The sequence below is a fragment of the Podarcis filfolensis genome (assembly GCF_964270895.1).
Source record: "Podarcis filfolensis genome assembly, chromosome: 2".
Classification (NCBI taxonomy): Eukaryota; Metazoa; Chordata; class Lepidosauria; order Squamata; family Lacertidae; genus Podarcis; species Podarcis filfolensis.
Genome location: NC_139605.1, coordinates 2,872,855 through 2,884,280, shown reverse-complemented (window position 1 = coordinate 2,884,280; position 11,426 = coordinate 2,872,855). Strand labels below are relative to the sequence as shown.

The window sequence follows — 11,426 nt, the reverse complement described above, 5'->3', positions numbered from 1 at the left end:
ATCTCTGGAGCTTTGGCAGGAATAAGAATAATTGTAAGGGGGAGACGTGTCACCTTGGCAACATCCTGGAGTCTCTGTGTGGCTTAAGGGACATGTTCAGAGTTGGAGGAAAACATGTTTACGAGAACTTACAGAAGTGGCCCCCTGCTATTAGCATTGGTCAGAACAGGGAGAAAAGTCTGTGTGGTCTTTAACTGACCAGGATGAAAAGATCATTTTAGGATGTATGCAGATACAGACACAATACACGGTTATTTCTGAATATTGTGAGCTTCTGAAATTGTTGCAGGGGTTAGCAAAATTTTCAGACTGAAAGCCACATTTCCTTATGGACAATCTTCAGGTGACCACATGACAGCAGTGGTCAGAGAAAGAGGTGGGCAGAACAACACATGAAAATTTTACATTTCTTCAGTAGTCAAGTTTCCACACACACACACCCCCCTCTCTACCCTGTAGTCATCCACGCAAGGAAGAAGCATTCTCAGAGTTCAAGGCTAAAACACTTTAGGAGGGAACAAAACAGGGCCAATAGGGGCATGTCTAGAATGGGAGTGGGCCAGGGAGAGTACTGAGGGGCCAGATAAGAGACACTTGGAGGGCCATATTCAGCTTCTAGGCCTGAGATCTCAAGGGCAGGAAGAGCCAGTGTGGTGTAGTGGTTAAGAGCGATAGACTCCTAATCTGGTGAACCGGGTTCGCGTCTCCGCTCCTCCACATGCAGCTGCTGGGTGACCTTGGGCTAGTCATACTTCTCTGAAGTCTCTCAGCCCCACTCACCTCACAGAGTGTTTGTTGTGGGGGAGGAAGGGAAAGGAGAATGTTAGCCGCTTTGAGTATCGGGTAGTGATAAAGTGGGATATCAAATCCAAACTCCTCCTCCTCCTCTTCTTCTCCTCCTCCTCCTTCTTCTTTTCTGCAACCTCACTCCCATTCCTGACCTTCCCAATTGCACCTCTTGATCAGCTGCTTTTCTTGGTGAAGTAGGATGCCAGGAAAAAAATCAATTCGCCACCTAATAGCGTTACCTGTAGGCTCTTCACAAACATCAGTGGGAAAGACAACACACGAGGACCCCCAATGGATCAGACCCAAGGCCTAGCCAGTGCAGTATTCAGTTGTCACAGGACAGGAAGGCCATAGCATTCTCCCACTTCTCTTCCAAGCAACCAGTATTCATAAGCATATTGCCTCTGTCACAGATCACACAATCAAAATCAAAACAGAGGCAACCGAATAACACCCCCCAACAAAAAGTTTTTTAAAAAATATATATAGTTTTTATTTATTTTCAAAGGTATAAAGAACATGAAAGAAAAAAGAGAGAGAAAGAATAGCTACATAATAATATATAAAAAATCCACATATCAAGATTACTCTGAATTACTTGACTTCCCCCATCCCCCCATCAAATTCCGATTGATAAAAAAAGAAGAGGCTTTGCAACTGTATTATGAGGCAGCTAGTGTATGTTGGTTAAAGGAATGGATTTTCTTGGAAAATGCATATATTTTAGATTTGGAAGGCCATGATTTAAAGTTTGGCTGGCAAGCATGTCTTTGGTACGGGAAAGCAAAGATTTATAAAAGCTTTATGATCCACATCATTAGGAGAAATCTGTATAGAGTCTGGGAGAAATATAAAAATTTGTTGGAAGGGATAACACCTTTATGTTTATCCCTCATTGAAGCAATCACAATCAAAATATTTAATATGGATAGGAAATGGGTGACTTATAGAGACTTATTGGAATTTACAGGTAGTGAGCCCAGGTGGAAACCAATGGAAGAAGTAAGGAGCCTAGTTACGGATTGGTTTCTGATTTGATCCCGGAATGCCCCTCTTTTCCTTAGGACATGGGTAGGCAAACTAAGACCCGGGGGCCGGATCTGGCCCAATCACCTTCTAAATCCAGCCTGCAGACGGTCCGGGAATCAGTGTGTTTTTACACGAGTAGAATGTGTGCTTTTATTTAAAATGCATCTCTGGGTTATTTGTGGGGCATAGGAATTCGTTCATTCCCCCCCCCAAAAAAACATTATAGTCCAGCCCCCCACAAGGTCTGAGGGAATGTGGACCGGCCCCCTGCTGAAAAAGTTTGCTAACCCCTGCCTTAAGATGTCCCTGAAAGCAGCCCTGTATAGGGAAATTTCTTATGTTTATATGCTGGTAGCCACCTGGATTGGCTGGGGTAACCCAGCCAGATGGACAGGGTATGATGATGATGATGATGATGATAGAATAAAGGTAAAGGGACCCCTGACCATTAAGTCCAGTTGTGAACGACTCTAGGGTTGCAGTGATCATCTCACTTTACTGGCCGAGGGAGCCGGTGTACAGCTTCCGGGTCATGTGGCCAGCATGACTAATCTGCTTCTGGAGAACCAGAGCAGCACATGGAAACGCCACTTGCCTTCCCTCCGGAGCGGTACCTATTTATCTGCTTGCACTTTGACGTGCTTTGAAACTGCTTAGGTTGGCAGGAGCTGGGATTGAGCAACAGGAGCTCACCCCATCGTGGGGATTCGAACTGCTAACCTTCTGATCGGCAACCCCTAGGCTCTGTGGTTTAGACCACAGCGCCACCCTCGTCCCAGTAGAATAGGATGTGTCTATTTTCATCGGAGAAATGTTGCAGGATATGTGGCAGGCTTAATTCTGTCTGCAGATCCGAGTTTCCTCATCACTGTCCTAAAAAGAAATCTTGATCCTGACTCTTGTGAATGTGTTTTTGCACCAAACTTTAGACATGTTCAGCCACCCACTCCATTATACATCTGGAGTCCGGAGCCACATCTGCGAGCTTTTCTCCAGCCCTGCACCTGCGCATGGAGCCACACAGAGAGTTCATGATCTTGCACAGGAGGTGCTTCTTCCCCTTATAATTATGAAAATCATAGTGATTTTTCTCTTCTTCTCTGGAGCTTTGTCCAAAGATCTTCTTTAAGCTTACTGAAATAAGCATAAGAAATGAGAGCCAGGAAGGATGGGCGCATAAACATCTCCTGCTGCACCAGGAGCTTGGGCTGAGATTGAGGGCAGTTGCGTAGAAATCTCTTTGTGTGAGCTTGACTTACCACCACCCCCTTCTGATGGGAGATCTTGGCTGGGCTCCAACACCATTAGGAAAGACGTGCAAAAGCGATAGGCTTCATCTAGTAATTCTTTTGAGTTATCACAAGGTAGGAGGCCGTTCCAGGCAGACATAGGATGCTGGTGTTTCTTCTACTGCTGTGGCTGCCTTATGCAGGCTGTGAGATGTCAAAGGTGAAATGCCCCTTAACTTTGGAGAGGGATCAGATTGACCCATTTAATTATTACAAGCCAGGAGACCACCTCATTGGTGGGGTCATTTCTCCCACAAGAGCGTTTCTTAATCCACACACCTTCAACGAATCTCCTTCCACCAGCTTTCTCAGGTAAGTCATTTTGTGGGGGTGGGATTGGTGCTGCTCCATTTTGTATTGATTTTATGAAGTCAGATGACCCCCAACAACCAGGCTCTTTCTTGCTCCTACTAAATCCCTCCCCTCTTTAGCCTTTGGAGGGAGCCTTTGAGGGTGTATCAGTGCTGAAGTGCAATTGATTTCATAGCCTGCTTTTGATATGTATACATAATATGTATATTAGGCAAGGTTACATAGAAAAATATATTTTAGGTTTGAAAGAAACCATAGGAAAGGGTCCGAGAACTGTAGAATTTTGCCAAGTTCTGATGAACCTGGGTCCCCTCTCCCTCTGAAACCGAACGGGGACCAAGGTCTGTGCCTGTACTTTGAACCTTCCACTTAGGTTCAGCCTAAGGATGGACCAATCTGTCAATTCTGGTTTCTCTCAGTTTCTCATTCTTCCTATCTCAAATTCCATTTTCAGCATGTCCACAGTACTTTACACAAACACACACACACACACACACACAATCAAGGATGTTTTGGCTGTTATGGTTGAGTGCTTTGGATCAGTGCTAGCATAAGTTAAATTCCAGAAATTAAATCCAGTTCATCTTGTCAAAAGAGCAAGAAATTAAATTTTTTAAAATATTCATTGAATGTGGGACATATTTCCATATATTTGCAGGAAATTAAAGACAAGATACTGGCAGATCCTCTCCTTCTTGTTTGCTGTTCAGGATATCAACCAGAATCCAAAGCTTTTACAAAACATCACCCTTGGCTACAGCTTCTGTGAGAACTTTTATAACAGCAGGGTGACATATGATGCCATGTTAGACCTGCTTTCTACGGGGCAGGTGAACGTTCCCAACTACAACTGTGGAAGACAAAATGACATTCTGGTTATCCTTGAAGGGGCTGATTCCCAAAACTCCATCCAGATTTCAAGCTTGTTGGACATCTATAAAATCCCACAGGTGGGGATGGAGAGGGGGGAACTTTCTCCAGCCTGAGCCTAATTCCCCTTTGCCATCTTTCCAGAGAATCCAAAAACCGAGTGGGGTGGATATTAAGTGGAACTGGAGACAGGCATTCATTTTAAAAAGAGTATTGCACAGACCTGAGAGAGTTTTAACTGCTTCTGGTGGACAATCGCCCTTTCTTTCCTCACATAGCCATTTCTACTCAAATGTTTTTTTCAGGGATTCAAAGCAATGGGACTCAGCTACATTAGTAAAAAAATAATGATTTGAATGTGTTATAAACATGCAACAGAAGATGGCGCCAGAGAGCAGAACATTTTTCTACGTGATTTTCCATAGGGTTTTCCCCCTTTTGTTATAACGATCTAATTTCTGACCTATTTATAGCGTATTTTTTTCATGTGTGTAGATCCACCCCACGACAAAGGATTCTTCCATGCAGAAATTTATTGCGGAACTGTAAGTTCTGTGTAGTGTCAACAAATATCATCCTCACCAACATGAGGATGATCTGGAACACCAGGGCACAGAATAAAATCACCCGTCACAAGCAATTGTGGGTGGAAACCATTCAGAAAATGAATATCTTTCAGAAGATACTGTTTATTATGTATAGGAATCAAAAAATATTGAGGAAATTAATGGATACATTAATATGAATGCAGATAATAGAAATTTTTATTTTCAATCTCCTCAGCATGGAAATTGCTTTTTCCACAACTGCCATACATTTGTTGTCAACAAAAAAAAACAAATAAAAACCACCCACTGATCTTCCTTCCCTTCCCAGGTCAGTTATGCTTTTGTTTCTCATGTTCTGAATGATAAGAGGCAGTTCCCTTTTTTTTACCGGATGGTCCCCAAAGAAGAAGCCCTGTACCCAGGGATTGTCAAGCTGCTCCAGCACTTCAGATGGACGCTCATTGGTCTCATTGCACCAGACACCGACAATGGAGAGAGGTTCATGAAGACCTTGAAGCCGGTGCTCATCAAAAGCGGTGTTTGTGTTGTCATCTCACAAATCTTCCCACAACTTAATACATTGAAAGAGAAGATCCATCATCTTCCATTCCTCAAGTGGAGACAAGTTCATGCATTTGTTTACTATGTAGAAAAATCTTATGTCTTAGAGGGAATATTACTTATACAAGGTTTATTTGACAAGGTGGTGAAACCCATTGTAGGGAACGTGTGGATCACAACAGCAATGTGGGACATTTATTTGGATGTAGTGTACTCTGACTTATCTTTCCAACACATCCACAGTATTTTCTCTTTCTTTTTGGAGACAAATAAATGGGCAAAATATGATGATTTTCTGCCCTTTTCCTCTGCTATTAAGAAGTTTTGTGAGGAAGCTTTTAATTGCTCCTATTCAAAGCATGCATTCTCCGTGAAAGGCTGGACCAGATGCAGAGAGAGAGAGAAACTGGAGATGCTGCCTCAAGACCATCTGGAAGGAATCCTCTCTCTAGACAGCTACAGGATCTACAACACTGTCCAAGCTGTGGCACATGCCTTAAATGCTGCATATTCATCTAGATATAAACAGATGGTGACGGACCGTATGGAAGTTCAAAGGCTGCAGCCATGGCAGGTATTCATTAGAATAATGGTCCTTCTTCATGCCTCCTTAGAGGTCACAGCCCCTCTGGTCACACCCACCATCTTTAGCATAACTCCTTCTCCCGTGGGCCATTTGAAGTAAGTCCTTCTACCTCCTGCATTGAGTTGCCTTCTGCAGGGAAGATGGCCTTGTGCAGGCTCTCCCTAAGCCTCCCTCCCTTCTCACTTGGGTGCTCCATTGGCACTGGCCTGGGCAAACTAAGCCCCAGCCTTTCTCCAAGGGTGTGTGTGTGTGTGTACGGGAGCCTTACTAAGTGTGTATGCATGCAACCAAGGAAATGGGGCCAATTGACAGGCCCCCAGCTGGCTACAGCCCACCAGCCGGTGTGCCGGGAGATCTCCAGTCCCTGGCATGAATCTGTGACCCGAGCATCAGAAGCTAGGGCACACTACTCAGCAGAGTAAACGCTACGCAAAAGAAGTGGCAGGAGAAGCTGTCTGAGCATATTTACAAGCAGTTTATTCAGCATGCATCAGGACAAAAGGAAAACATGTCCGATCTCCTTCGTGTCCAAAGCAAGACAGCATAAGCAAAAGCTATACACAAACGGAAGTTCCCAGCAAGCTGTGCTGGAGTGTAAACAGACATGTGACATACAACAATTCCACACGTCTATTATTAAGGTGGAACAGAATATCCCAACAGGCTACACATAAGCTCATTAGTGTAGAGTTATGTATACATGTGTAACATTTCTTGTGCCTTAATATTCTTGTCCTAATAATTGGAATGATCATTTATATTTAGCAGAGTTTCTCGAATTTCTTTTTTATACTCCACACTTGCATGTATTTGAATTTGTCCAAGGCAGGCATGGCCAAACTTGGCCCTCCAGCTGTTTTGGGACTACAGTTCCCATCATCCCTGACCACTGGTCCTGTTAGCTGGGGATGATGGGAGTTGTAGTCCCAAAACAGCTGGAGGGCCAAGTTTGGCCATGCCTGGACTATGGAGAACAACGCTGGTCTTTCCCATTCATGCAGTAGACATTCCCCTTTGGGTTGCAGTCTAAATACCTCTGTTCAAAAGAACACTGGGAATAGTTAAAAGCATGGTGGGAAAAAGAAATGAAAGCAATTGTGATTCCTCAGCACATACTTTTCAGCCTGGGGCACAACTTCTGGTGTAGAAATTTGAATGTGGTTTGCTTGGTGCAGTTCTCTGGTTTTCAGTACAGCTGAAGGATCAAAAGAATTTATCACCGTTCAGAAGCATACTGGAAACAGGAGGAAGAAAATAACTGAAAGTACCGAGGAAAATAGTGGGTGTGCAAAGGAGAGTAACAGAACACCAAAACAAATGACCCTGTGTGGAGCTGTTTGAAGCCTGATTTCCCCCCAGCTTATCTGATTATCCCCATATCCCCAAATTTACAGTGGAAAAACATTAAGTTTGGTGTTGTTTGTGGGTGGACTATGCAGATTAAGTTTGAATGCAAACAACATGGGAATGCACAGTAGACTCCCTCAATGTTTAGAAAGACTCCAACTCTGAGTCGGAGGAGCTCTAAGCATGAAATGGGCTGAACTGGATAGTAACAAAGTTTCCCATATTCTAAATGTTGCTGTTTTAATTTTAGCTCCACCCTTTCCTGAGATACTCACAGTTTTACAATTCTTCCATGGACGGAGTATACTTGGATGAGAACGGGGAACTGGCAGCTGACTTGGACGTTGTGAGCTGGGTGAAGTTTCCCAATCAGTCCATCCTAAGGGTGAAGTTTGGGAGTCTCGACAGACAGGGCTCCCCAAACCTACAGCTCACCATCAACCAGGATGCCATTGTGTGGCCCAAATGGCTCAATCAGGTGGGGGAGATCATCTCTTTCATTTAATTGGGTTCCCTATCCCATAAGTTCCAATAAGGGTGCCAGGCTCTGTGTGGAGCTGCCTTCAAATGCATGCCATGTCCAAGGTCCAACATTTCTTTTCTTTTTTTTTATAAATTTTTTATTGGTTTTTCAACACATATTAAAGACAATACAACACAATACATAAACAAACAAACATATAAACACGTATAATTTCTTAACCTTTCTTTCCTAAAACCTTCTTTCAGCGACTTCCCCATACCTCCCCTTCCTGCATCCCTGTTTTAAATCTTTCCAGCAACCCCTAATTTCAATTTCTTATAGCACTTTCTTTAAATCTTTTTTCTCATATCCAATTGTTTGTCACTGCAATTCTATTTTGCATTACCCAAGACATTTTAACATTCATTAATTTTACAACAATTCTTAAGGTAAACTTTAAATTTCTTCCAGTCTTCTTCCACCGTCTCTTTCCCTTGGTCACGGATTCTGCCAGTCATCTCCGCCAGTCCCATGTAGTCGATCACCTTGGTCTGCCATTCTTCCAGTGTGGGTAGTTCTTGTGTCTTCCAATACTTTGCTAAAAGTACTCTTGCTGCTGTTGTAGCATACATAAAAAACATCCTATCTTTCCTTGACACCAATTGGCCTACCATGCCCAGGAGGAAGGCTTCTGGTTTCTTCACGAATGTGCATTTAAGCACCTTTTTCATTTCATTATAAATCATTTCCCAGAAGACCTTGATCTTTGGGCATGTCCACCAAAGGTGGTAGAAAGTTCCTTCAGTTTCCTTACATTTCCAACATTTATTATTGGGCGTATGATAAATTTTTGCAAGCTTGACTGGGGTCATGTACCACCCAAGGTCCAACATTTCTTCAATACCTTATGGTGGTCCCTTGAGAAGCTGTGTAAATGGAGGGTCCAGCTATTGGGAAGAAAGGCAAATTTCAGGGGTGTAGATCATTTTAGTTACTAAATGAGGTGGCCAAATTTAGAGTGTAAGGCCAAATTTAGTGTGTAAGAACACCCTCATATCTCTAGTACAGTGCGGTTTCCAGCAATGCCCTGACTGGTTGCATTTTCTGAAATCTACCAGGAAACCAGTTAGGCCTCATGCAATTTCCTTAATGGTCTTTCTCTTTATGCTTAGACCTTGCCTTCTTCCAAGTGTGTGGAAAGTTGCCACCCCGGATTCATCAAGGTGGTTCAGGAAGGAAAGCCACTCTGCTGCTATGATTGCATTCCCTGTTCAGAAGGGACCATCTCCACGCAAGAAGGTGGGTAACCATCTAGGAAAGGGACGCCCTTGAGGAAGCTGACACAGATATCAAAGACATTTTTAAAGTGAAATTTATAACTGCCCAATGCTATGTGATTATAGTTCATGCACAAGTTGCACCTTGTTGGAGCACTCCTCTGCATTTCCTTATGTGTGCATAGATACTTTCTTTCTTAGAGTCAAATTCCATGACATCTGGAAGCCTACGCAGTGTGGGGGGAAATCCTCAGAACTCACATTAGAAATGTTGGTGACTGCTCTCTGGTTTTGGGCAACCAGTCCCTTCCAACATGTCACTCAAGTGTCGAACTTTGATTCAGGAGACCGAAGTTTTGGCCTAAGTTTCATGTATTTCGATATTGTTGCGTATTTTAAATTAGCACTAGAATGGGGTGTTGCTTCTTGTAAAAAACTGCATGAAACAAGAGTAGATAAACGCATAAATCAATAAAGTCCTGCCAAGTCAGAAGCAGGGATGACTGACTGATGATAGACCACTCCATTTTTCGCACACTAAACAACCTGCAAGGATTATTCTGACATGCAAAGGTGGCTGTTTCTACACTGTGGTGCCTACTATGTGGAATGCTCTTCCAGATGAGATAATTATGTGCACCATCTGGGTGTACTTTCATCACTACTGATGTATAGAGATCAGATAAAACTTTATTTGCATTAGCCAATGGCCATAGCAACAGTAAAACATTACAATAATGATGTATAGATAAATTTTGATTTGTTTTAAACTGTTTTTTTATATTTTGTTCTGGTTTTTGTAAGCTGCCCTGGGAATGTAGTGTGAATGGTAGAACAACAAAAAAAGCAACAGCAATAATTCTGTTCTTTGCAGAGGCAAACCGTTGCATCAAATGTCCAGAAGATCAACATCCAAACAAAGACCGAGATCAATGTGTCCCCAAGATTATTACCTTCCTTGCCTATGAAGAACCTTTGGGGATCCTCCTGGCTTCGTTTGCCCTCTTCATGTCCTTAACCACAGGCCTTGTGTTAGGAATCCTAATGAAATACACAGGAACTCCCATAGTCAAAGCCAACAACCGGGACCTCTCCTTCATCCTCCTCATTTCTCTCCTGCTTTCCTTTTTGTCCTCCTTCCTCTTCATTGGCCAGCCAAAGGGAGGGATCTGCCTCTTCCGACAAACAGCCTTTAGCATAATCTTCTCGGTTGCTGTCTCTTCTGTATTGGCAAAAACCATCACTGTGGTGCTGGCCTTCCAGGCCACAAAGCCAGGGAACAGGGTGAGGACATGGCTGGGGAAGAGTTTGGCCAATTACATTGTCATTTCCTGTTCCACTGTCCAAGTTCTCATCTGCACCATCTGGCTCGGGACCTTTCCCCCATTCCCAGACTCTGACATGCGCTCCCAGCCTGGAGAGATCACCCTGCAATGCAATGAAGGGTCTGTTGCCATGTTTTACAGTGCCCTCGGCTACATGGGCTTCCTGGCTGCCATCTGCTTCACGGTGGCTTTCCTAGCCAGGAAGCTGCCTGGGGCCTTCAATGAAGCCAAGCTGATCACCTTCAGCATGCTGGTCTTCTGCAGTGTTTGGGTGTCCTTTGTGCCCACCTACCTGAGCACCAAGGGGAAGTATATGGTGGCTGTGCAGGTATTCTCTATCTTGGTCTCCAGTGCTGGGCTTCTGGGCTGCATCTTCTTTCCCAAATGCTACATTATCGTGCTGAGACCTGATCTGAACACAAAGGAGCATCTACAGTTAAAAATTAAATCAAAAGATGGTATGTGATAGTTCCTGTATGAAAATGACATCACAACACTTGCAATGGCCACAGACCTTTGTCTTAGTGATTTACATGTTGGTTGAATTCAAGAGTGTATTATGCTGAACGTTCCATCCTGCACAACCATATCCCTCTCTCTTCACCCCGTTCACATACCCAAGTCTATGATATGAGAAGTGCTCTCTCTGTAGTGTCAAAGCCACTGTCAGCTCCCGTAAACAATGCTGTCTCTCTCTCTCTCTCTCTCTCTCCCTTTTTGCCAAATTAGTTTTCCAAATTTTAACCAATCAATACCAAATTACTGTTACGAAAAAGGAGCAATGCTGCTGAGTTCTCCAGATGGCTGGAAAGCCAAACAGGATGTTGATGTTTTGGGACTGTACCGTGGGAACAGGGAACAGTCTATTATGTGCACTGAGCACCGGATGTTAGCTCAGAGTGTCACATGACCCTGTACTGGAAGTACATGGGAGGAGTTATTCTCTCTCTGCTGTTGGTGTTGAGAGAGTGCAGACACGTTTTCTCTGTACTGCTGGAAAGACAGAAATAAAGGCATGTAAAGACTTTTC

General features: G+C 43.5%; 1 protein-coding gene across 1 annotated transcript; it reads left to right on the top strand.

Annotated features, from left to right (window-relative positions):
- Positions 1-3,258: 3,258 nt before the first annotated feature.
- On the top strand, positions 3,259-10,862 carry LOC310758067 (vomeronasal type-2 receptor 26-like; the record flags this gene model as incomplete). Its single annotated transcript, XM_083604005.1, has 6 exons — positions 3,259-3,419; positions 4,078-4,369; positions 5,166-5,972; positions 7,582-7,809; positions 8,967-9,093; positions 9,946-10,862. 6 exons carry the CDS (start codon positions 3,259-3,261, stop codon positions 10,860-10,862), a joined length of 2,532 nt encoding a protein of 843 aa, XP_083460131.1.
- Positions 10,863-11,426: the final 564 nt, after the last annotated feature.